The sequence below is a fragment of the Notothenia coriiceps genome, unplaced genomic scaffold (assembly GCF_000735185.1).
Source record: "Notothenia coriiceps isolate Sejong01 unplaced genomic scaffold, NC01 NC01_scaffold00007897, whole genome shotgun sequence".
Classification (NCBI taxonomy): domain Eukaryota; kingdom Metazoa; phylum Chordata; class Actinopteri; order Perciformes; family Nototheniidae; genus Notothenia; species Notothenia coriiceps.
Window position 1 is genome coordinate 94,487 of NW_011340598.1, and position 27,326 is coordinate 121,812.

Below are 27,326 nucleotides of genomic sequence, written 5' to 3' on the forward strand. Positions count from 1 at the left end.
AGGGTTTCTATTGGGAGTCTTTCATATGAAAACATTTTAGATACGTCTCTTTAAACAACACACAGCAGCCTGACAATACTTTTACCTCTCTTCAACCCCCTGCCTTAATTTCCTTGATTCTTCACCCCAAAGTCTCATCATTTCCCATTTCGTCTCCCTCCCCTTCCTGGCTGTCGGATGCAGGGACCTCCTCATTTGAGCTGCAGGTTTTTACGTGGGCGAATCACAAAGTGTTGGAATCTATTGCCTTTGTCTGACAAGTCATCCATCTCTATGCGAGGGGATCTGTGGGATGGAGGTAGGAGAGGGGGGGGGGGGATCTGTGGGACTGCAGCTTTTAGAAACAGACACACAAGGAGAGGGGTTTCATTCTCAGCCCAAAGCTTCGCTCAGGCACAGCCCATTCCGGAGGAGAGGGGGACGCACTGCTCTGTACTTCGCCGTGTCCATGTTGTTGTCATCTCCGCCCCTATCTGATTAAAGCACACAGCCCGCCGTCAGAGGAGAGGGATTTCTCGGCCACAGATTCGCAAGTGGACCCGTGGAGACTCAGTTATTCGCCTTTTTGTTTTTGCTCATGATGTCCTTAAAAGACAACAAGTGACACGGTTTGAGTCAATGTTGCTGCGACTGGTGCGCTCTGCACACGCCTGGGTCATGCTCTGCACCTGACAGCCCTTCAGAGACACTTTTGAGTTTAGACTTGAACAGGAGGAAAACTTAGCATCGCCCGGAGAAGTTGTCCACTGCTGCGGACTCTTCGCACACGGACTGTTGTTCGCTGCTCCGAATTGTAAATCTTTGTTTTTTCCAGCTTTAAGCTGCACCACAGAGGCGAAACGGCGACCTCAGTCGATTACCTTTCCTTCCTTTGCTATCCAATGGATATTCACTGCAAAGCAGACCCCTTCTCGGCGATGCACTGTGAGTATATGAAGCCCAGTTTACACACGCTTGTGTTGTGACCATATTTTTGAATTAGCAGTCTAAGTACCGCAGTTTAGGCTATGTTATGTTCTTTATTTTAGATGTTTAATATTTTAAGTCCATTAAGGCTTGTTATTTGCCATCGTTTTATTATTGTCTTAAACATGTTTGTATCTTTAGTTATTTTACCAAAAGAATATTGGCAAGGATTTGCAAGAGTCACTTGAAAAAATATATTTTGTTGGGTTAATTTAGGTGTGAATGAAAAGGAAAATAATAAGCAGAGAAAAACCAAATATATGGCTGCTAAAATGTTTTTAATATAAGGATATTTCTGGCTTATAGGAGCACGTGTCACTGGAGTTTTGTTTTAATTATTTTTGCTACAGCTTTATTGAGTCAGAGTTTAATCAAATTGAGAATATTTGAGCTGTTTTTAGCTACATTTTCTTTGAAGTTATAACTTCCCAATTTAAATACAAAGCTTTTATTGCCTGTGAAATCGCAGATGCTTCAGACAAGGGCACGCTGTGTGTAAATGGAGTAACACTTTATTTATCTCCCACTTTAAAGTTAGATGTTTAGTAATAAAATTGACGCAGTTCATCCAACTGTTAATTTTCTTCATGTTTTCTTCTCCATACGATATGGGTAAAGAAGACCCGGGCTGCGTGTACATTATTTATTCCTCCTCATTCGCACCATCCGCGTTTGTAATATGAGTTATCAAAGCTCATTTTAATTATTTACAATAATTGTGCGAGGAAAATTAAACAGGTTGAAACATAATATCTGCGACATGTGTTAGGCTGCAGTGGAGGAGGTGCTCTTGGAAAATATTGCCTATTGCCAATGCACAGAGAGAAAGGAGTTTTATTTTTATTTCTGTGGTATCCAAAGAGCCATTGCGGTGTGCTTTTATTTTTCTATATATTTCATGTTGGTTGCTTGTTTTTTTAATATGTTCTATATTTAAAAGAGACACTAAAATAATCTTATTGAATTTTACTCTGCTGCTATATCTATCATTATTAAAATGACGTTAGCCTAATATTATTACGACTATTATACTTTGTAATAGTGTTTTTATTATTTAAAATCCTACCATTGTTTATTTAAATGTTTATAAATATATATTTTTATTTCAGAGATAATGCAGCAATAAATATTGGTCAAAATTAAAATGTGCATGTGTGCAATTACTCTTTGCATGTGCATGTACCTGTGGATTATTCATGTGATTTAAACATTTAAACCAAAACACCCACAAAATAGAAATGAACTTCCATGTTCTCCACCTCACGTGAAGAGAGCGCGTGTCTCCTGCAGGTGTGTAATGTTATGCTCTCCTGTGCTGCTGTTGTGTCCCACGCAGGGCACGGCGGTGTGAACCAGCTCGGCGGGGTGTTTGTGAACGGCAGGCCCCTCCCGGACGTCGTGAGGCAGCGGATCGTGGAGCTGGCCCACCAGGGGGTCCGGCCCTGCGACATCTCCAGACAGCTACGGGTCAGTCACGGCTGTGTCAGCAAAATCCTCGGCAGGTAAAAGGGGGGGACTACCAACAGTGTGTCAAACATCAATCTTCTATAGCCCGTATATATGCGCACCCAGCTCTATTTCAGCCTCAGCCATCGGTTATAGGCAGGTCATTTTTTTCCCCTTTCTCTATTTTTGCTTGAACACAGCAGTTCTGCGTCCGAGATTTTATATCCATCACATGCAGCCCTGCAAGAGAAAAGCATCATAATCATGAAACAATTTAGGAGCAGAGTTTCGAGCTAAGCATATATATACGGACAACAAATATCACAGAGGAATATGAGGCTGTATTAATATTAACAGTGACCACAGGTGATAAAGAAAGCTTATAAAGTAACACGAGGTCACTTTAAAACTGTATTTTCAAGTCTACACACACGAATGGGAACATGTCTAGCAGATTAGGAAAATAAAGCAGTCTACGTCAACTATAAACACACCTTTGAGTATCATAATCCTTTACAGAAAGCCCATAATACACACGTTATGTTCATATATTTTTCCATCAGTGTAAACGCTGCTTACATCCTGATACATTAGGTCTACATCATTATACATCAGAGCACAAATGCTGTGAGATAATATTTTTGAAATATTTTTTTCAGCTATCAGAAGGCATTTCAGAGGTATTTCATTTCACACACACTGAATGTTTGTCACCAACATTTACCAATAGGTCATGGTGGCATGTCGTGCATGCTACTGTAAACTCATGGAGATTGGAAATTAGGTCTAAACTGTGCTTTTACAGCTAAACTGTCTTTTGTTCTGTCCGTCTCACTGCTTATATTGTGTGATTTTAATTACACTGCTTTTCGTTGAAAAATCCGCTCTGTTCACCTTCCAGCTGACACTCAATTAGGCCCATAAAACAGCACACTTCCACACCAATACATTTAAGCCGCCATCATATTTTTAGGTTTTTTTTCACACTGTGTACTAAGGTCGGCGGGGATTTGTTTACACACAACATATATTTAAGCCACCTTTTCCATGCAGACAGACTCCATTCAGAACCATTCACTCTGTCCCCATGCAGGTACTATGAAACCGGCAGTATTAAACCCGGAGTCATTGGAGGCTCCAAACCAAAGGTTGCAACTCCGAAAGTGGTGGATAAAATAGCTGACTATAAGCGCCAGAACCCAACCATGTTCGCTTGGGAGATAAGGGACCGACTACTGGCTGAGGCCGTCTGCGACAACGATACCGTCCCCAGCGTTTCATCCATCAACAGGTAGGCGAAATAGCCGTTTTACATTTTATGTTGTCTTGAAAAGCATGCCGGATTGTTGCAAAGTGAATTTTTATTTATTTCTATACGTGTTCACGCATGTAAGAGAAGATGTTTGAGTGGGAACAATAGAACAGAAGAGGAAACAAAACGCAAAACCCCCTTGCGTAAACTGGAAAAGTCCGTTTTGAAATAAGCACATAGCTATTTTATCTATAGTCCCAGCCGAGCCTAACCGGGGTGGTCTCACAAGTGCAATTCAATCTCCTTTGCGGCCCTCCACAACACCGCCAGCACGGGAGCTGAGGCTGGGGCCACGAAGAATCACATCTGTCTCGATGAAAACCGATCAATACCGCGTAACCAGATCCAAAGGCGGAGGGAAATACCCAACAACGTCGTTCAATACGCGGACCACACTGCGACAGAAGCGGCAGCAGCCTTTTTATTACCAACCAATTGCTCTGTTTTCCAACACCGAGGTGAATGTGGAGCGACAACAGACCACGCATTTAGACTCATATAGTGTAGTTGTACAACTCTAAATTATTACTTTTTTTAATTACACATTATAGTATTATTATAATAATTATAAGTACTAATAATTAATAATAATAAAAAAAACAATAATAATACGTATTTTTGCACTTAACCTATATTTTTCATAATGCAGTCTAAGATAATTGTAATTACAGCATCATTCAAATGAATTCAGAATGTGACAGACCATATAAAAATCCCCCTCAAACAGTGTTGATCTATGGGTAAATGGACTATAAAAGAGTTTCTGTTCCACTGAAGCAGCTAAAGCAGCAGACACCCTACACCTTCACCTTTCCACATGAATCGGGACAGCAGTGGACAGAGTATCTTTAGACAGAGGACGCCGGTGAAAAGCCCTAGTGCATGTGTGCAAAGTGAAAAAAGCCCCATAGTGCCTGCGAGTGATGAACTTTGGTTAGGAGGCACTGTTCCAGAGAGCTGGTCATCGGCATTACATTTTAATGAGCTGAAGAGAGTCTCATAACACATCCAGCTAAATGCAGGAGATAGATGAATCTTAACAGAAGAAGAGAAAGGAATATTATAAAATCAGGCTGTGATGGAAATGATGGTTTCAACAGGTCCTTTTCGCGCTGTTCACTTGTTGTTCCTAAAAGCAGAGGAAAATGTATTTAACTGTGTGTGGAGGCAATGTTTTATGTGTTACTATTAAAAAAACATTTCTGACCATCTGCTTGGTTTTAAACTGTGTGGAACAGCACTATTACAGGAATGTTGTGCTCTGAAACTAAGTTGGCCTACGCATTAATCATTAACATCAGAGCTGGTGGCAATGCATAAAACAAACTGCATTTGTTATTCTTAAAGCATGTACTTACAAATCCTAACCTACTAAGTTTCATTCTTAAATGTCATCCCCTAAAACGTATATTAGCATTTAAGAATGGTTATTGGTATCATTATATATATCATAATACATGTAGAGAATGCGGCAGATTATTTTGGAATGTATATTAAAGAATCACACCTATCATTTATTATATAACTATAATTTCCAGGCTATTTTAAATGTCTACGGTTATTTCTTGTTCTCACTGTTGGTCTTAAATAAAGGGAGGATTGGGAAAGTAGTGAGGAAGAGGAATAAAGAGGCAGTCAGTGAGAGAGAAAGACACAGTGGACCTCTGGTGGTCTCTGTGGTTAAGAAGCTGACCTCTGGTCTGTTGACTAAAGAGGATGTCCTGGCTTTAAACACATTTTTCCTGCATGAATTATTAAAGATTACACAGAGACTGGGTTGCACTTTGTGTTGTCGCTGCAGAGAGGAGTTTCCACCCACTGCAACATGCCCAGAGGACAGAGGCGAACCCATAAGGTCCTAAGCGGCTTTCAATCATATTGATCCACATTTTAATCTTTCTTTGGGGACTTTTTTTTTTACAACACCCAAAAACCAAAGTCGTTAATTCACCCATCTAAATTGCTTATTCAATATCAACAACATAGACTTGAAACAAAGTCCTTGAATTTATGAGGCTCCCTCGAGTCATGAGGTCAGATAACTGTTGTGGTGAGATGTTAGAAATTCAAATAAAATATTGATATGTGTTTTCTGGAGGAGGCTGCTAGCCTTTGTTGCCCTGCCTGAAGGAGAGAGTATGGAGGACACATGAGATAGTGAGGGGAATGAAAAAAAAGAGTCTGATGTACATTATTTGCCCCCGAGGAAGTTAACCTCGTAGCTGCCTGATTCAGAATTGATAGCTCATTGCTGGATGCTGCTGCATGCACATGTGAAAGTCATTCGCCTCATCTGCAGTCTGTAAAAGTCTGTTTTTGTCACACCTCCCGAGTGAGAGGGCTTCCATGTGGGATATCTGTCTCTGCACAACGCTGCCTGTTATTCAATGATCTCACGCACGTCTGTCAATCAAAAGATTACCATAGTCATGGTTTAATGTAATGCGATCATGTCCCATAAGAGCGATCGCTGAGCTTGTGTAAATCCCACTGTACCTTTACAACAATCTTCATTTTAACACATGTAGCATTATGTCGTATTTTAAGTTTTCAGTTTATTGTGATGCTTTCTTTTATTTTGTACTTATTTAATTCAAAGAGCACCCCGGATTAAAATGCAGCGGATGTGGCAGTGCTCTCAGGTTGGGCCAATGAGACACTATTGCTTTTCTGTCACATATCATTTATAGATCACCATTTGCATTTGCTGTTCCTCCCTGCCATTCGCCGTCAACTTTTCTATCCCGGTGTCCCAATCAATAGGCTCTGATCCTCAGTGAACCCGGTGGATTCCTGTGTGCTACACTGAGCAACAAAAATACCAAAAACTACAGCAGACGCCCGAGAGGTGACCGAGAATAAAGAGAGAAATAAAGACATGATTTGGAGAAGAGTTGAGATAGAAAGAAGGAAAGAAAGAGATAAGGGTTTTGAAAGAGAGTTATTGTAAAGTACAGTAAAACGTAGAGCACATTGGACAGTGAGGCCGAAATGAGAAAAGGGGATGAGGTGGTAAGAGAGAGGAGTTAAAGATCAGGTTTGAGAGATGGAGAGAGTACAGAGAGAGTGAGGGGAAAAGAGGGAGTGGGGAGCAGGAGAGGGAGATTATTAGACTTGGGCCAGGTAGAGCCAGTGAAGCTGATCATTGAGGTGAATTGATGTGATTTCATGCTTTGTTTGCAAGATCATTCAGACCAAAGTGCAATGAAGACTTTCCCGCCACATCACATCTTACTGGTATGGGGACTTTATCATATTTCTAACCTCAGAATCCAGCTAGATTGAATCCACAATCTCAGGGGGCAGCCCCCATTCAGCCTCACACAGGAGTAGAGAGATTGCCCCTAAAGCCCCGAGATTGGCTATTTGTGACAGAGGCCTGAATATGAGGATACGAGCGCCCCAAACGATGGAGCGCTTGTACATGCACGGGTGGAAGTGGAAGTGATGTGCCGTGTTTAAGTGTCCCGAGGCGGCCGGGCTGGTGTGAAATCTCCATGCTCTGGAAGCAGTATTGATTGATCCGTGTCTGTTGTTCACTTTACCAGGATTATCCGCACCAAAGTCCAGCAGCAATTCCACCCGTCCCCCGACGGATCCGTGACGCCGCTCTCCACGCCCGGCCACACCATAGGTAAGTGTGAGGGAGGCTACACACAGATTACCGCACAGTCAGATGAGCCGTGGAAACACCTAAATATAAACACAAACATGCATTTTGAAGTATATATACACTTGAACACACACATACTGTACACACACACTAACTCAGCTCTCTCCCATCAGTGCCCAGCACAGCTTCTCCCCCTGTGTCCAGCGCCTCCAACGATCCAGTAGGTTCCTACTCCATCAACGGCATTCTGGGTATCCCTCGCTCCAACGGCGAGAAGAGGAAACGAGATGAAGGTAAGGAAGACACAAGATCCCTTTGTTTTCCATCCTTCTAATTCTGTCCATCACTAGTCTCCTACTTTTTTTTTCCTGTGTGTGAAGAAGATGGCATTTATGACAGCGCTGCAGCCAAGTGTGTGTCTGTGTGCTGTCTCCAGTGACTTGTTATGTTGTATATCAGGCAGGGCGAGTGTTGAGAGAGTGTTGCGATTCAATCAGCTTTTTGATGCCCTGCGTTTTACCATACGCCTACAGAGCTGCATCTCAATTTTATACCATGCTCAGACGTACTGTAGATATATCCCATATAGCTGTCATGCAACTCTAATCCCCCTTGGCAAGGCATCAGAGCTACTGCTGCTCTATAACGTAATAAAACACAGAAAGAGAAGCTCTGTTGTGTATCTGCGCCTAGATACTATCAGTTAAATACTTTACATGTAATAATCATGCACTGGATACTTAGATATATATTATTTTACTGAAGATAATCTAAAAAAGCATTAAAATGTTCTATAATAAAGTTTTTTTTAAGACTACCAGGGCAAGAAATGAGACTTAGATATGCTCAAAGATTACGTAAGTGGGAAGCCTATCCGGCCCAAGCCAGAATTTCCCATTCCTAGGCGAGGCAAGAGAGTGGACACACACTGCCTGAGGGCTATTAGATTATCGGTTTCGCAAACAATTGGCTTTTTTAATGCCTATGAATTAACATGTCCCCGGTGGAGGCCTGAACAGGTGTAGGAACAGACCGGTGGAGGCAGGGAGGGGGCTGCATGTGTGTGTGAACATGTGTGTGTATATGTGTGATGATGTTGTACTGTTTAGAAGTGGCTGATGGGATGAAATGGTTTAAAATGATTCCAAAGAGCACTCATCAAAACAGGCCACTTCCTTCTTTTATGTTTCTCTCTTTAGTTCACTGGAGTGGCAACCACATGGATGGAAGGAAAATAGGACATTGTAAGTTGAAGTTAGACTACCTTTTCTTTTGCTTTGGTCAATCAGACCACAACTCTGTCCTCTCAATTACTGTTTCTGCTCTTCCGGGGGTTATGAGTTTATGGGGACAAGGCGGGGAAACATTTCCCAATAAATAATCTGCAAGGAAATAAAAATGAATTTAGCTGAAGTGACAGTGGAAAATCAGGTTTTACATGTAATGGCATGCAGTTCAATATACAGTAAAGCACAGCTTATTTTGATTTTGATTCTACACATAATGATTCCGTTTTTTGTTAACATATTTATTCTTAAATAATTCTAAAATGTAATTTGGCCTGCAGCCCTTGTCATTATTCATTATTGATTAATTTGAACGGCTCACAATTAAAATGTTTTTTATTTTTTAACAAAAGGCAGACCATTTACCTGAGCTAGCTAATACAATTTCAAACACAAAAAGTTAGCTAGTCAGACAATTCACAAAATATGTACATGCGTAAACAGATAAGTAGTAAGTAATAACTTTTTTTTTTTAAAGGGGAGATATAGTGCAGAAAATATGTTTGATGTTGTTTAGAATATTGTACAAATGACTCTGTTGCATGTCTGTAAACAAATCAAATATGTTATGCTTGAAATCGTCAAATGCTTGTTCCTACATTTTGATCATTTGACCATGATGAACATGAAAAAAAAAGCTATGTACAGTTCTTGTACCACCGGTGCTGTGATGATGGTGGTGTCGTGTGATCCATGTGTGGCTGAAGTCAGCAGTTGCCCTTTGAAGAGGAAAAAGGTCCCCATTACTGGAGGGCTGTAGAGATAATGTAGTGTGACACGCGTTATGTACACGGGATCCCAGTAAGACGAGCTTCAGGGACGTAGGTGCCATAAGAGCCATTAATCTGTCCTTGTCATGTGCTATTGCAAATTAAAAGTAGCATGTTACACTGGACGGCTTCAAGTGAAGATGGGGGGAGGTACAAAAAAAGAGAAGGTAGAGCAGCTGAATGAGAAAGTGGTTTAATGAGGGGAGGAGGGCGGAAGGAGGCCCTGGCAGCCTGAAGAGAGTCCAGCATTGTTTGTAAAGATCTGCTCATGCTTAGGTAGACACCTATCCATGGAAATGTGAACGAAGTGTGTCTGTTTGTATCTCTGTGGCTTCAGATGCTCCTCACACAGTGACATTTAAAATAATTTGCAATTCTGCGGAGGGAAGCTATTAATTCACAAATTAACATCTCACCCCCCCTCCCTTCCTCTATCTTGGATGTGCAAGCGATCGAAAAGACAAAAGAAATAGCCTTAAGGGGGGAAAAGAGAGTCTCAGCCCTATCTGAGGAGAGATTGGTTTGCATGTCTGCAAGCAGCGATACCAATTATGCCAGTGCTGGGAGAATGCGTCTCAATGTGCCCCCTCCCCCCCACCCCCACCACCACCCCAACCCGAATCTATCCATAGCCAGATTTATTTGTGTATCTCATTACAGGAAATGGAATGTTGTTCCTGCCAAATGCATTAATAGTGAAGTGGGGAAATTAGCCTGTTGTACAGCATGCTCTCACTCAGTCATTTAAACCTATGGTGGAAGTGGAAGCCAAGAAAAGACAGAGGATTGGGTGACAACTGCTGTGGGATTGTCAAATGTGCATTACAGCGCTAGAAGTCCATGCACTCATTAAAAAAAGTTTGGGCCTTCCAGTTGTTGGTCCAAATTATTATGTAAAACATACCTGCTCTAGTTTGTTCTAGTTTGAAAAGGGAAATCTGTAGAGGTGTTGCTTTATGTAAATGCAGTGTTTTCCTAGTCTTAGCACACAGTGACAGGTTAGCCCTGCTGTTCAGGCAGGTTGATGTGACCTAGCTGTATGTATGTCTCATCGCTGGATGGAGCCCAGTGGAGCTCTGGGGAGGACAGGCAGTCGGGAGCTACAGTGATAAATTAGATGGAGAAAGCAAAGGTCATAACTTGTGATTGTAGCGTGGGTGTAGGATGAGTAGGAGAAGGAGTTGATGATTGTGTGAGCGGGGAGAGAAAAATATGGCCTGGCAGGTTGTTCATTCATGACATAAAAGAAAGATCGCACCAGGAAGCCAGAGTCATATCCACCATGTTCAAAAGCCTAAGGAAAAATGAATAGAGTCACTGGTTTGATTTGTTCAAATTTGATACTTGGCCCTTTTTGGAGATCGTCCGGTGTGTATCTTTTAACACATGACCCATTTGTGGAGTTTGAATCAGTTAGTGTATGGATTTGAACCTGGGCCTACACTGGTTGGCTAGTCAAGCCAGTCCATGACAATGAGTCAATAGAGGATCACTTTAGAAAATAAATGCATCCAGAGCGAGACAGAAATAAATGGAATCATGAGCACCATGATGGCCCTGATGGGGTGTGTGTGAGAGAGAAAAGCCCAGGTTTGAGAGGGGCCACAGAGCGTAACATAGAGACAAGAAGCTGTTAGGCCCCCGACAGTAGGGGAAGACACAAAAGGGTCCACATTGCATTTCACCCCCTCCTCCTTCACTTCTCTATCTCTGTCGTTCTTTCTCTTCAACATTTCATTTCTCCTCTTATCGACCCCTTCTTCTTTTTGAGTCTTGCAGGTTAACCATTTGCATTCAGCAACATGGCTGCGTGAGACCCCACGTTTAGTTGTAAACAATATACAATGAGGGCCGTCACAAAAAATATTAGGAGAGGGAATTCACTCAATGAAGAGGAATCATGTCAGAGAAAAGTCAATTACGGGCAGCGATGCCGGGAATTAATGGAGCGATGCATTACTCAGCTTGAGGAGGGAGAAAAAGGCAAGAGAAAAGAGGGGATACGTTAATTGCATTTCCACAAATACTCGCCACACAGGCAGGCGACGCTAAACGACAGAGTGGTCCAGAGGAGGACAAAGAAAAACAAGAGATGGGAAGGGAGTCTTGCTAAAATGGGAGACTGCAAAAATATATTTCCTACGAGGTTATTTTTCCACAAATTAGTAGGGGGGAAGATTATTTAAACATATTTACAAAGAAAACCAAAGTGTTTTAAGATTTCTATAAATAAAGTTTCCTGTTGTGCAGCAACATGTTTTATAATTTATTGTTTAAAGACATATTAAAATATACAATTTGCAATAGTGTACCTAAGTAATATAAGTAGCCAGGAATCATATTGCCAACCTTACAATTTAACACCAACTCTGATCTACTGCCACTCTCTTATTAATGTTATAAACTCAAACTGCTTTCAAATAGTGGTGTACTTTTTATTTATTATAAAGTTCTGCTGTGGCCTAGATCTAAGAGTTTATATGAAGGTAAATAAAATAACTAGAGTGCTTGAAAATACTATCAACACAGCCTCAGTGCTGGCAGTCAGTGCAAATATCAAATAAGCATCACTATGCCTGCTGACAGTCAGTACACTGGTTGGTGGTGCTAAATCGAATTAATAAAGCTCTTAAACACGCCACAACATAACAGGATCTTAACAGCCAGCTACTTCTCCCCCTCTCTCTCCCGCCCCACCCACCTCTCTCCTTTCCGCTTCAGAGGTTTCATAAATATCGCTAGCTTACAGGGAAGGAGTGTTCACCCTCTGGGTATACCAGTTTGTTTGTGCTCTCTTCTATTTTTTTCAAGCATAACTGCATTTTCAAAAACATCAACAAATGATCCACAATTTGCGATAGCATCATTTCACCTATCAGAGAGGACTCCCAGCGTCTGATCTAGGAAACCCAGTGTCATTGATTTACGGAGAGACACAGGCGGTGTGTAGGAATTCATTTGCCTTTCAAACAAGCCCCCACCTCTACTCTCACTGAGTTATCTTATCAGAGGGACAAGGGAGATGAAAGAAGGACATAAAGTGCCACCATGCCACCACAGGACGTTAACATCCCCCTTAGAGACAAAGAAAAACAGAACAGCTTTTGATAACATTGTGGTTTGTCTCACAGTCTCTATCGCCGTTGGTTAACGCTGGACGTGTGTGATCAAATGGCTGAAAGAGCATTTAGTGAGAGTGATTATAAGTTTATATTGTTAAACAATGAAAGTCACCCTTTCATGTCCATTGACTGAGTTTGCCTTTTTGTCTGGTGGTAGTCTACTTTAATTTTTTATACTTTTTTAATTAATGTAAAGCTTTTGGATAAAACATCCTTCTGTTCAAGCTGATCAAAGAAAGTTTTCACTGGAAAGTGCTTTTCTTTAGGGTTGATTTGTGAATGTCACCACTTAAGAGTCTTGTTTTATCTTGGGTTTTTTAACACTTTGGTGTTAAAACCAAGAGATGCAATCAGCTGGTGCTCTGGGAATGATAAGAGAATACCTGCTGAGACACCCAAAGGGGTTGAAGAAACACGGAGAAAATGAAGCCAGTCAATGAGAACACACACACACACACACACACACACACACACACACACACACACACACACACACACACACACACACACACACACACACACACACACACTCACACACACTCACACCAACTGACAGTTGGGCTTCACACTCCACTTGACACACTGACTGTCAAAGGATGAATCTGATTTATTGCTGATATTTTATGATATATGTCAAACATGAACCTCTAATGGCGAGTTCTGAAAATAAATGATTTAGCATTATTTCCATTTTAAGGCCAAAAGCAGTAATTATTTCACCATATAAATGTAAAATGTCAGTTAGGGCTGAAAAGAATGTGGCATAAATGAACATGATTAACAACAAGGCCTTTTTAAGTCCAATGTTGTACTATAGTACAGGTGTAAACAAACCTTTAAAAACACCACAAGGATTTAGTTCATGTTTATTGTGTTATAATGCCCATCCATTTTTATTTAGGAAGTAAGGTTTTTTTTACATTTAGATCACGTGAAGGGCACCAAAACGTGTCCTATGATTGGAAGGCATGTCTTTTGAAGCCAGTACAGAAGGCCTGATTAAGCGATTGAGGGGGTGCTGAGTATAAGCATGCTCCTCCATAGTGAATGACAAACCCTCGCTATTGATCTGCGCTTGGCTCTTTTCTCAGACCAGCTGATACGTGGTAATTAATGACTCCATTTTCTTCTGTACCACTAACAAAAAATTCGTTTTATACAGCAACACTAATGGTGAAACCCTAACCCTACACCCAAGGGAACTGTTTGAAAAAGGGAAAAAAAGCCTGTGTTAAAAAAAAATTGGTTAACTGATGGAAGGAAAAACCCATGTGGCAGGAGAAAAACTGATTCCTTCATAAATGTTACACAAAGCTAAAGTCAATATATTTTAAAAGAGAAACACACATATACACACACCCTTCCATCTACACATACACACACACTCTTACCCAATTGCAGTCCTCCATTCCATTCTCCCCATGGATCTATTTCTTGGTGCGAGTCGGGTTCATCCTATGGCCTCAGCCATTGAAAAAAGGTCAAGCAACCGAGCAGAATGGCAATAACGCCCCTGAAATGGTACCATCAGTGGAACATGATTGATCAATTGAATTCCATAGCACAGAAAAATGTGGGATTAAGTAGAGTATTATACGCACAATGAGTTGAGGCATGATGTTCATTCCAAGTTCATTTCGCCTCCCTCCTCTGCTGGCGGATCAGGCAATCAATAGCGGCCTTGCATATCATATATCACCGCTGGCTCGCCCAGGAGAGAACATAATCTGCTGCAAATTTAGAATGACAGATTTGTATGGGAGCTAAAGCCCTCATCCACTGTTGGCGGCGGGATATAGCGAGGAAGGGAGGGTGGCGGGAGGCAGGCAGTGGAGTGGAGGTTCCTGGGATGCTGGCTGGAGGTTTTAGCAGCAGGTATTTTTTCCTTTCAGTGTTCGGGACTTGATGAGTGAGCAGAGGGAGAGCTTGCAGCGGCGGCGCTGGGCTCCCTGGTCGAGTTGATAGGGTCAGAGATCAGGAGAACGAGGGACGCATAGACTCATTTGTTTATATAGAGTGTGACTGAGTGAGGAAATGCATACGCTTGCCCTCGTCGCCCCGTCCTTATTCGGCCCTGAGTACCGTCCCTACTCCATTCTGTTTTCCAGAAGACAGGCAATATATTGGGGATGGAGGGAGAGAAAAGAGAGACAGAGAGAGGGAAGGGTAATATGTTCAGGAGGAAATAGTACAGTTAAATAATGGCCCTCCATTTCCCGCTCGCAGAATGAGAGGCTCTGTATGTAATCGCCAGCCCTACTTTCTCCTCCTGAAATACACGCTCTCCCTTACAAGTATGTATTTGCACTGAAGGTAATCCATCAATTACCATAGACCTATCACATGATGACCGTGCTGATGGTGGCCACGAGGAGAGGTGGGGGGGGGGCAGGGAGCTGCTTGAGTGAGTGTGTGAGAGGGAGAGAGAGAGACGGTGAAAAACAGAGAGGGGGATAAAAAGGCAGACATGCTGGTGGATCTCCCTAAATTTACTGCTGCTCCTCATGCCATCACTCTCACACCCGTTGAGCTAGATAAAAAGTAAAAAATCTGCCTATGCTTATCTCACATGGCACGCCTGCTAGAATATCAGGTTAAAACAAAGTTGGAGCTTTTCCCTGATGCTAAGTGTTGTTGCTCTTCCTTCCCTTCTTCCCTTCTCTCTCTCCCTCCATCTCTAGATGGCTCTGATGGCTCAGGCCCCGGCAGCGACTCTCAGGGCAGCGTGGAGAGTTTAAGGAAGCACCTGCGGGCGGACGCCTTCACCCAGCAGCAGCTGGAGGCCCTGGACCGTGTGTTCGAACGTCCTTCTTACCCTGATGTCTTCCCCACCCCAGAACACATCAAACCTGAACAGGTTGGCCAAACTAATTTCTTGCTCAAAGCAACCTACAAGCTACCGCCTATCAAAGCATATAACCTTTATTTACATTCATAAAACTTAAACAACATGAGACTATTAATTTTCCATTGGAACTCTATGTGGGTGCCCATGCAGCCTTAGCAGTGCCCTAATTGAGTTCATTTTCATCTCTGCGCGATCGCAGGGAATTACAGCGGCGATAAATCAGGGGGACAGCCCCTCAGCCTGCTATACAGCACCTAATGCAGCTAATTACCAAAGTGATTTCTACGGCAAGATCAATACCAAAACGAATTGGAAATGACTTGCAATCACAAAGAGTGGAGGAGAAGGTATTAAAAAAGCGAGAGGAAGGTGGAGGAGGGGGAGAAAAACGGCGTCAGAATGGTCCAGAAAAATCAGTTTTAATTTAATGTAATATTAATCAGGCCGCTTTCCACTCGTTCTGTGCACCTCCTTTTTTCTCCATGCTTCCAACACCCCCTCCTTTTCTTAAACTGGTGAAAAGGTGGGATATTAGGCTATTAGGGGCTTGTCTGGTGTCTGCGTCAGGGCATTAAAAAGCCATTTTGAAGAGGCCAGGCTGAATAGGCCTCATCCCTCCCACACTTCTGGCAGCCATGTGGTCAGGTCATTCAGGACCCTCTGTGCTTGCCACTCGCCCTCCGCCCAGCCCGGCCCTGCCCACAGGCCATCTGCATAACAAAATGGCTCTTGTGCTGCTGAGGCCCAGCGGAATAGAGAGGAACATCCAGCCTAGTGCCAGGGAACAGTTGTAAGCAGACAATTAGAGTTTATCTGAGATAGAGGCAGACAAGGCTGGGGTCACCAGCTCGCCCCTGAGGGACCCCTTCCCATTGAGACAAACAGATGCACACACGCACTCTGACACAACACTCACAGACACAAATGTGTGCACACACACTTATCCTTTTAAAGAAGAAAAGTCCGGTCAGGAAGTGTCATCTCATTAACAAACAGGATTTATCACAGCTGCTAGCTGAGTCTTAACCTGAGATTAAAGTGATAAATACTTAGGGAGTTGATTCTAACATGAACTTTTCTCCTGCAGTACAGCAGAGTATTGCATTTTGTTTTTCGATTGAATTATTGAAAAACATGAAAGTCGGCTGCAGCTGCACGGTATGTTTGATCACAGATGAAAAGATGTGCAATAAAAAAACTCCAATATAAAGTAAAATGTACTAATAAAAGTATGAGAGGGGAAAAACAATACACACTATTTTATCATTTCATCAACCCAGTTTTATGTGTTCATCCTATAGGCGAAACACAAAGGTTGATTTTGAGGTTGTTCGCCCCTTTAAAAAACACACCACATGTCTCTCCTGTAACAAAGCCCTGAATGTCTCCTCCCTTGACTGGTCACAGGGATGACTGCAGTGGAGCACAAAGAGCCAGCTGACACCCCGTCCTTTCACTCCTCTCCCAATCCCTCTCTCATCCCTCTCTCCCCTTTCTGCCTTTTCCTCAGACAAGCCCTAATGCATGCATACATCATAGGTCTTGGTAAAGCATGGGGAGCAGGGTCAGGACGGGTTGGTGAAGAGGGGGGGGTTACAGAAATCAAGGGAAATATTCAGAAGGAAACACAGTGAGAGGATCACAGGCAGCTTCCTCAGATACACTAGGGGTTTCCTTCAGACATATTCCATATATGAATGCTGTTTTAAATCTCACACACGTGGGCTTGCATGCAGTGAATGAGCAACATTGACAATATCATGACACAATTTGATGGAATGTGAAATGTTTTAAATAAAAAGTGTGAATTTTTGATTGCTACCTTGAATTAAATGTGCATTCCCTTACTGATGTATTTTTGCATGTTTTGTGTATTTGTCTACAGGCGAATGAATACTCACACCCATCCCTGAACGGCGGCCATGATGACGTGAAGCCGAGCCTCTCCTCCAGCGCCAGCTCTGACCTCGCCTCCAGTGTCTCCCAGAGCTACTCTGTTGTGACAGGTACAATTTGACTCATGCTACATTGATCCCTAAAACACAGCTGCAGCAGGTCGAAAAAAATCTGAAGCAAGGTGCACAAACTAAGTGCTTGAACCCAGACAGTGTATTTAGCTCCGCCTCTGCTGCTGCGTTTTCCCTTATTTTCATGGCACGCTCCTGTTATCCAAAATCTTTTTTGTATCCCATTTTTCCAAATTCCTCTCTGACCCTTTCACCAGCCAATGGATCAAATTTTACTTATTCCTCTTCCCCTAAATATGCTTCAGCTATAAGTGAGAGCAGCTGACAAATGGGACTATACCTGACCTGAACTGAAAATGCACTTTTCTTCAAACTTGGTTAACTTTGACTGAGCATTGTAAAAAATCCTCTTCATATTGCATCATCATAGAGTAATCAAGATTTTGACTGCCGCTTCCTTATGGCGCTACATATTTTCCCAGCTATATTAAATTCTTATCACCAAATGAAAAAGCTCTTTCGAGCCACTTTTTGAGGCACTCTGTGTATTTATTTCTCGGAGACAGAGCGAGGCGATATATCATCTGAGCCCATTAAATCCTACAGGCCTTTCACACGCTGCTCCTAACTGGCTATTGTGTTAGCCCGGATTGGCCCGCTAACAGATTGACTGGGAGCACTTCTCATAAGAGACAGCTGCTGTTCTCGCCGCGACACGACGTTGTCATCAAAGGCTATGATAGCCTGTTGATTGACAGCGGCTGGAGTAGCACCGTGGCTGGCTGGCTGCCTCATGCTGCGGAGAGAGAGAGGGAAGGAGAGAGACGTAGGTACAGTTCAGACAGTAAAAGAAAACTAAAATTACAGTTTTTTTCCAATTCATGAACTGGCTGCTGTTTTCAATAGTGACTTCAACTGAGTGCCAACAGGTAATGGCAGGTGCAGTGTATTGAATATCTAGCTATCTGTATCATATAACCCACACTGACCCACCCTGTATTGCACTATTGCTCCTTTTTCTCTGCTGTCCAGGTTGATGGCCGCCTGGTTAATTGAAATGTTGTTTGAATGTGGCTGCTGAGGCTCTTTCCCAGGAGAGGTTAGGTTTACTGACTGCAGAGCAATATGCCATTCTTTTAATAAAACACCCATAATTATGCATTGGGCATCAGAGTCAATGAGTCCACTGTGTGTATGTGTGAGAGAAAGAGAGAGTAGGTAAAGGGGAGGACAGCATGATTGAAAAACTGCAGTGGCCCTTCTCAAATGATCCCCACAGTCCAGCCCCGGACCCAAACACAGAACTACTGGAAAAGAAAGACCCCTTTTTTATTCCTGAATATGTGGGAGGTAGATTTGCCCCAGAAAGTTGGGCCTCACGAGAAGAAAGGTGTGTTTTTGTCTGCCATGCCGGGCTCCTCCTATGAAAGCGGTCTCGCTCTGGGGAGCACACTCATAGCAGGTGGCCTTCCAGCCACCTGGGGGACGGGGCCTCCTATAGCGATACATGTGAGGGCCACAGATTGCATAATTAGGAGCCAAACAAGGAAAACTTTTCTTTGTGTGGAATATGACAGCAAACTTAAACCTATTGCTTTTGAGTATTTTGAGCACCAAATTAAAGTCAAAAGTAATTTCCAGTTAGCTTTTATTACTTAATTTGAACGACTATGCAAAGCAAAGCATGAAGCACTTGATTGGGTGTAGGTTGTCACTGCATAATATTATTTTTTCTTCCATTAGCAAACCCTGTAAATAGGAATGTATGCCAAGGCTGAAAAATGCTAAATTACCTTCCTCACTTAGGCTGGGATCCAATTATCAATAACTTATGCTCTCATACTGGATGGAGCCACACGATTATATTCATTCTTTAAATGTTTTCTGCTCCCAATTAAAATGCATACAGTTATTGATCTTGTTGATTTTTATGTCCTGGAATTTGCATAATCTATTAAAGATGAATGATTAATGAAGTGCTCAGTTTTGCGTTCCAAGGGCGCCAGGGAAAGCAATGTCGGCCATCTTTTGTGTCCTCTGTATGTGTGAAAGAGACAGTTACCTAGGAAGGAGGGCGGCAGCCAAATTAGGGCACTGAAACGCACCGCTGGGATTCAGTGTGAATCACCAATCTTTGACAAATGATGTTCTCCTTCCATGACAATCTTTAGATTTGAAAAAGTGTCAAAGCTATTTGTAGTGAAATTATCGTCTACTAAGAGAAGTACAACAAATAAAGCATTTGTTAAATTTGGCATACTGGGTGAAAAAGAAAACCGTGAACTTTCTGGTGTGTACAAGCTGTGAAGAAGCGTATGTGTCTGTGTTCACTGGAAAAACACACTGCTCAGTGTGTTCAGGTAGAGAACAGCATGTCATGTTTAACCTCTGGTCTCTGGCTCTGGTCCAGCATGTATGTGTCTGCCCAGTTTTCCATTGATACCTGAAAATAGACGGCATCATAAATTGTCCTGCAGATCCATTGACTTGTAATCCCTGCACAAGTTTATATTTAGAACAAATCATAGTTTAGAATTGTTACAACATGATCACTCCCACCAGAGCCTGTGGGGGGCTGAGTGTAAATGGGAACCCCTCCAGTCCAGTCTCTATCAGATGCGAAGATTCAATGTTTTTACATCCCTCTCTCTCTCCCTATGAGAGACAAGAAAAAACTGTACAGATGAGGTGAGAACAACCTCATGCTTAATTACATATTATTTCCAGCTGAAATGTACACCACACTGAGCTCCTTTTATAACTTGGCTGTAACAGCCTTTTGCTGCTGGGTGGCAAACAACAAGCAGCCACCTAACCTGCGCTGCCTGGTGTGAGGCATGGTGGCAAACAGCGTGTCTCAGCATCGTAAACGCCTGCAGACCCGGGCTCAAATTAATGTTTATATCGTCCCCCCAACTAAAGCACACTAACCTGTGAACACACTTTTGATAATGAATGCCCTGTCCTGTGTATGGGGAATTTAAGCTATTTGGCCATGTTAATATTATTTACTTATTTACTTTTCATTTGTTCATTTCTGGTGCAAGTGGTAAAATATGTGTGTCAAGGAAAATGTAACGTTTAATTTTGTCTAGACTCCTCTACAGACTGTACGTACTACTACACAAGAAACAAGTTTTAGTGATAGTATAGTATAGTGATCTTGAAGATACTGTAGGATTGGAAAAAGTTCTCTGCAGATTGAATGTCAGCCTTTTGAAAACAAGAGTTCTTCAGTAAATGGTTTGCGCACCGAAGTTCCTTGGTGTGTGTTTAAAAAGGAAATGCTCACTTGAGAGAAGGCTGTTGTAGCTATATCTGGACGCATTACTCCGAGGACCATTGTAGGTTCTTAACAGTCCATTTCTATGGTTGATGGGGTCTGCAGACGTGGTATCAGTGCATCAGTGGTGGAGCAGAGACAGATGTTGGAGAACTCTATAGCGTCTCCACTCTCTCAGAGATGTGTTTGCTGGGGAGAAAAGTCCCCAAGGACCCTGAGTTTATCTTCCATCTCCATCATCAGGGCCTGTGATTTGACAGGCTCCCTTTGCCTGGGCTCTGCCTCGTCTCCAGGACAATAAGCAACACCATGTCTGATTAGTTTCAGAGTTCAGTGGTCTTGAACGCAGCGTTTGTATCGGTTGTTGTTGCGTCGTAACCTCTGTCTGTTTGACAACGGTTGCTCAGGCGCTGAGAAAACAGAAGCCTACAGCATGCAGGAAGTCTCTGATCCAATGTCAACAGATCTGTGCTAGGCTTCATGTTTGGCAGCATAAGTCTTTCACTAAAGTTCATAATAATGTCCCAACGGTTTGGTAGGCCAAGCAAATTCATACTTACATTAATGTAACTGCTCCTTAGAAAACTACTTGTTTGTATTGTGTGAGCAAGATTCACTTAACACAAACCCAATCCACTGTTTAAAACTGTGACAAACTGTCATTGGATTATGTTTTTCAGGCCGACACTTGTTGCACATGTCTTTTTCTACCATATTTTTTTTGTTATGGTTCAGGCTCGCTGTGATTGTTGTCAAAATCGTAATGACGCTGATCAAGCTGTTCGTTAAATATAATGCTTTAGGCGAACTAATAACTAAAACTAAATAATTTACTGTTATCCCCCCGATCAAACTCAGGGTAACTTTTGAAAGCCGTTTTAACTTTAAAGACTTAAACTGAGTACATTTTAGATATAATGAACTGAACAGCAGAACTGAGGGCCAGCCATTTGCAATCATTCCTAAATGCGGACATTGTTTCAAATAAATTCATGACATACTTGTACAGTGCATTTGACACACTTTAGGTCCATCCAATTAAATACAAAGCCCTCTCATTAGAATATTTCTGTTCATGCCAGAGTTTTGTGGCAACCATGCTTTTAATGATTTGATTGTAAGTTCAAAAATGTCCTCCATAACAATGCTATTTGTCTCAATAAGATGAAAGTATTCTGTGTAATTGCAATACCTCTGTCTAAATCCCCATTTACAGCTGTCCCAAAGACAAAGAGATTTGGAGAACTTCCTTTAGACTTCTATGGGAAAGCAGTCGCTTACGTTCCCTGGCATTAGGTTCATAGGGCTGACAGGGTTTTTTCCCCCCTTCCGTACAACAGTCCTTATCTTAATGAGGAATCGCAACACACAGTCCTGTTGTAAAATGACAATGATGGGGGAAGCAGCTAATGAGGCTATCATGGTGTCGGGAAAGAGCCATCTCTCCCTGCAGGCCCCAGCCAACAGAACGGGCTCACGGCAGACGTGGCGAGGCCGGAGACAGAGCTCACATTGATTGCATAGGTTCAAGAGGCAGAGCCGGTGAAATGAAAGATGCCAAGACTCATCAGCCAAATTAGATCAAAGTGCAGAGTTCTGAACTGTCTGCGAGCCGTTGTTTGGTTATTTGTGGGAGTGATTTTGTTGTGAGAAAGCAGCCGTGAGATTATGTTGTTTGTTTTCCCCAGAACCTTTGGGAAATTTTTTAGGCATTTGAGCTTGATTGATCAGGCGCGATGTGTTGTTGCATAATTTCACTGGTGTATGTTTCCACTTAGCTGAATGAATTACTGCTGCGTGCATATGAGATTATTATTATATACTTTGTAATTGATCAAATCGACTGCTTATCTATTCAGAATTCATATGAAATGTTGCATCTTGAGTTGGTGAAAGAGTCAAAGTTAATGGGAACCGAGGAAAGAAAATGTTTTCCAATCTTCTTTATTTTTTATTTCCTACCTATTTAGGGTTAAAAAAACATCTTGCAATTTAGACTTTTTTAATTTAACTTAATTTTTAAATGTTACAGTATGTCCACTGTAACAGATAGACTATGTAACGTATTATGGTTATAGAGTGATATTAATACAATAATACATTCACCTCTATTTAAAACATAAATAAGTAAATGATCTGAACATTGCTGTTTATTTGGTCACTAAAAAACTAGTTTGGTTCTTGGTCTATCCAGATCTTCAAAGGCTTTGTAGTCGATGTAGTGGGAAAAGTACCTCATTGACTCCAGTCGGCACGGGCTGTAGGGTCATCTTGACTAGTATGGATGTGGTCTCCTTTGACATGCTCATAGAAACAAAGCTGGCATTCCTGAGGCAATTCTCATTTTTCATGGCTCCACTGCTACTCTTGGCCCACAGAGGGCCATGTCTTTCCAGCTCGTCCCATCTGTCTCTCTGTCTGTATCTGTGCGCTCATGGAGCCTCCTGCATCTTTCCCCCCCTTCCTCTTGACCCTCTTCTATCCCAGGTGTGAAATCCTCATCTCTCTCATCATCTGAGAGCTCAACATCTGAATCTCCCTGAACTATCTGGTACAGAAAATGTCTGCTTCAGTTCCGTCTCCTGCAACAATATTGAGTCATGAAGTCCATGAAGATGGTCCTGACGTCCACTAGAATGGACATTTATAAAAGAGCTGTTATTTCAAAAATTGAATTATTTAATTGCTTTCAGAACTAATTATATAGTTCCTCACATCAACAAAAAATTGTTTGGTATGCCATCCATTTTGGATGAGAAGAAAGAGGAACTTCCCAGCATGTAATTTTAACCAATGACATATCACTGGAAAGACCAGGATGTCCTCTGTACAGTACATCAGGGATTGATAGAGTAGCTCAAAAGAGTAAAAGGATATGCATGTTAACAAAATGTCCACTACATTTTCAATGGGCTGGGTCCCAGGAGGGTAAAGTAGCAATTGCTCTTTTACTGCTCCTCATCTTTTATTTTTCATTCATATCAGAAATCTGTAGAGATATGGAGTCTCATCTCGGTTTGATTAATTGCACTGTTGTAGTGTTCGGCTATGCAAGACAAATCTAGAAAACTGCTTACTTGATTTGCGTTTGCAAATATTTTTTATTTTAGTTGTTGGACATTCAAACAGCTATACATCCATCTGAGTTGCTGAAGTGAAAGTATGTAGAGTATGTGTGGATTTGCATGTCTACTTCATTTCAATTTTTTTTCTTTTTCTTGTTTTCCACCTGGCAGACTCTCACCCATCATATCCACCTTCCATATGCCTAAAGCGAGAGCCCCATGAGGCATCATTTGCCCCCTTCACCCCCTCCTCTACTCCCAGCTACCCTGCCCATACCCACGGCCCCCGCTACAGCCAATATGCCCGCCAGCCTTTTATAGCAGGTACAACTTTACCCATAAGGCCCTGCAGCCAGATCAAAATCAAATCAAGCTCTCTATTTTAGTTGTTCATTTTTGATAATTTAGTAGATGTAAATTGAAGCATCCACCTCTCACGTTGCAAATCCATCAATCCCATCATGCTTTGAGGCCTCACTGTTTTGTATACAGGAGTGAAACTGACTGTTTGCCCCTCATTAACAGCACATGTTCTATCCCCCTCTCGGGTTAACAATGGGCCTCCAAGTCCCTTCAGCCTCGTGACAGGCCCAAGGTCTGAGGGGCTGGAGGGGGCCAAAAAGGGGGGGAGAGCTTGCAGAGGCTGAGACTTAAGGCTGATGCTGCTTTGGACCCGCATGTCCCTGTCCTGTGTGCCCCTTTATCCTGTCTTACCCGGTCACTGTTAATTAAACAACCATGTGGTTCAATGCTTTTGTCACTTTCAAAAGCTGCTCAGAAAGTTGGTATATGTCCTTTACAAAATATACGATTTTTGCATAATAAACAATTCAGCGACTTTCCTCAAAATAGCACATACGCAATAATTGCACTGTGATATGGACTGGGGACCTGTTTGGGGAGCACCTTTCACCCGATGCAATGTCCAGCCCCTTGAAACCCCAGATAAGCAGAGCAACAGTTTACGTATTTATTTTCCTGTTTATTACTTGTGAACGATTTAACTTGCATACTATGAGAAATGAAATGCTGTTATACAATGTGACAGCAAGTGGCTTGTCTTTGCTTGTTATTTTCTTCACTATATGCTATTACCTTACTTTGGTGATATCAAGTATCGTGGTTGAAACATTGAATTCAATTTTCTTATAAAACCTGATGTAAATGCTTAAGCTGAACCATCAAGTATAAATAGAAAATAAATATTCATACTGAACTTTTCTGCATTCAAGCATCATGTAAATAATTTCCCTCCTTTGTGCCTGCAGGTCGAGACATGGCCAGTACCACCCTACCTGGCTACCCGCCTCACGTCCCCCCCACTGGGCAAGGCAGCTACCCCACCTCCACACTCGCTGGAATGGTTCCTGGTAGGTACCACTACTCCCTTTTTATGATGCCATTCATTTTAATCTTACAGCTTTTATTTTCAGTAGGTAGTCCCCTTCAGTTGATCTTGGTGAGGTCACTTTAAGCTAAACAAGTAGTAATACTTCTCTGTGATGTCTCTAAAAGTGTGCATGTAACACATGCAACAAAAAATCACTCTTTGAATAACTGAAGAAACCTCAAGGCCTTGCTCTTGACTCAAAGGATTGAAGAGAGCTTGTTATAGCTTTGTTAGACTGCGGTTAGCGTGTGGTTAGCGTCTGCGGACGAGGACATTAGATGAACTCGATAGGCGATCACCACAATCAGTGGCCGTGTGATAGGACAGTTCCTCTCAGTTACACTCCAGCTCCCAGCGCTCATTACCTCCGCCGTGTCCACACGGCGCACTCGCACCAGCCCCGTCGATAAACACTGCTTTTGCTCCTCTCCTCGCCTCCCCGGACACCCAGGGCTGCAGAGCGTATCTCTTTCCCCTCTACTTAACCTGCAGTTCAGGTTCACAGCAAACAGTTAAGGGTCAAAACACAGAGGCGTGGAGGGCCTGTAAATATTTAAATCACTATCTCTCTCAGGGATGAGCTCAAGTTACACGACCAGCACTGGGGATGCTATAGCTGGCAGCATGTGTAGATCTCTCCTCCAAACAACTGAAAACACAATTCCTTTTATCGCTCGGAGACGTGTACCTATCACAGTAACCAATAATCAAAGCAGGCGTGCAGTATTTACAAGTGAGTTCACTGTGAACGACACAGACATTTTAAGGAATACATGGAGGTAAAAGCTGAAATCTAAATGAATACTATTGTAGAGTGCTTATGGATCATACTAGCACACAAGCACAGCTGTGTTTTTAATCCAGAGGTTGCATTTTTTTTTTCATCTGGCGGGGAATGACTAAGATTTATTGACTGGCCCCAAACACTGTTAAAGCAAAGGCCATTCCTCAGCAGCTTCAAATAAAGCTTTTATAGTGTCGTAAAAGAAGGAAACCTGTGGACCCTAAGCATCACTCTCCAAAATCCCCTCAGCCTCCCGTCCTTTCCACCACGACCCGCACAGGGAGGACAAAGAGCGAATGAGAGTCTCGAAGAACCTATTAGGGATTTTTGAAGCGAAGCCTCATCGCTTAAAAAGTAGGGGAAAAGCAATGCAGTCCTCACTTAAGGAAAAAATAAAGGAAATCCTAAAGACTAACAAAGGATTAATAAAACAATCAATTCACCTGAAGGGACCGAGGAGACAAGCTATGCAAGCAGCTAGGATAAAAACGCAGCATTATCGAGTGACAACATTGTCATAGACCTGGAATGTGACTCGGTGTTAAGGCTTCTATAAAAGTGTAATATTTTAAGAAAGCTGTCTGTCATTTAATTTGTAAGCTCTTTGCTAATGTTTGTATTTATTGATCTGTTTTCTAGGAGGGGACTTTTCTGGAAACCCTTACTCTCATCCACAATACACCACATACAACGATGGATGGCGGTTCAGCAATCCAGCATTACTAAGTAAGAAACTTTCCAACATTCTTTAACATTTTTATAATATAAATAAATCTCCAGGCTCTATATATTCTCATGTCCTACATGATGTTTGGCCTCGTGGTTTCCAACGGCTCGTTCTTCTGTTAACTTTCAGGTTCCCCTTATTATTATAGTGCCGCGTCCCGTGGCTCCGCACCACCCACTGCTGCCACGGCCTACGACCGCCACTAGTTACTATGGAGACCATCTCAAACTGCAGGGCCAGGGATATGGCCTCCATATTGTCCATGTCTGAGAAACACTGAGGTCAAAGGGAAGCGTGGTGGAATCCTAAAGGAAACCCTGTGACGTTACACGATGTGGAGGAAGGATCGGCGAGGTCAACGCCGCTGCATCTCGCCCAGCTTCAGCGTCACACACTTTGGGTCAAAATGGCCTGCGGGGCGTTCAGAGCCCACCCATCATGCCCTCACTCTCTCAAAGGCCCGAACACTTCCAGAATGACTTTAAGAGATTATATAAATATATATATTATAAAATATAAATTGAAGAAAAACAGTGTGAAGAATACCATGTGGAAAAAAATGTTGTGGGTTTTTATTTTTGTTTCTCTGTTGCTGTTGTTGTTGTTGTTATTTTATTCATGGATCCTCACTTTCCTTTTTTGTGATGAACCGCAGTATTTTTCTGCTCTTAAGAGAGAAGTCCAGGGGAAATGGCAATGGTCCCATAGCTTGACGATCCAGCGTCTTAAAGCAGTGTTTCGAGGGCT

The 27,326-nt window shown here is 42.3% G+C and overlaps 1 protein-coding gene across 7 annotated transcripts; it reads left to right on the plus strand.

The window, feature by feature from the left end:
* The first annotated feature begins 376 nt into the window (after positions 1-376).
* pax2a (paired box 2a) lies at positions 377-27,087 on the plus strand. 7 transcript variants are annotated; one of them, XM_010769842.1, is made up of 12 exons: positions 377-924; positions 2,291-2,468; positions 3,506-3,703; positions 7,273-7,358; positions 7,511-7,630; positions 8,537-8,581; positions 15,197-15,372; positions 17,249-17,369; positions 23,850-24,002; positions 24,947-25,048; positions 26,492-26,578; positions 26,709-27,087. In XM_010769842.1, the coding sequence occupies exons 1-12, from the start codon at positions 882-884 to the stop codon at positions 26,783-26,785; spliced, it is 1,386 nt and encodes a 461-aa protein (XP_010768144.1). In that variant the 5' UTR covers positions 377-881; the 3' UTR covers positions 26,786-27,087. The 7 variants fall into 7 exon arrangements, with proteins under 7 accessions (XP_010768144.1, XP_010768142.1, XP_010768143.1 ...); XM_010769840.1 differs by having other exon boundaries at positions 26,728-27,087; XM_010769841.1 differs by having other exon boundaries at positions 2,303-2,468; positions 26,728-27,087.
* The last annotated feature ends 239 nt before the right edge of the window (positions 27,088-27,326 follow it).

Bases quoted from the DNA above. Each gene is read 5' to 3' on its own strand.
- pax2a (XM_010769840.1), top strand. From the start codon at position 882: ATGGATATTCACTGCAAAGCAGACCCCTTCTCGGCGATGCACT. The intron at 8,582-15,196 runs GTAAGTTGAAGT...CTCCATCTCTAG, and splicing joins TGGAAGGAAAATAGGACATT to ATGGCTCTGATGGCTCAGGC. The intron at 24,003-24,946 runs GTACAACTTTAC...TTGTGCCTGCAG, and splicing joins CCGCCAGCCTTTTATAGCAG to GTCGAGACATGGCCAGTACC.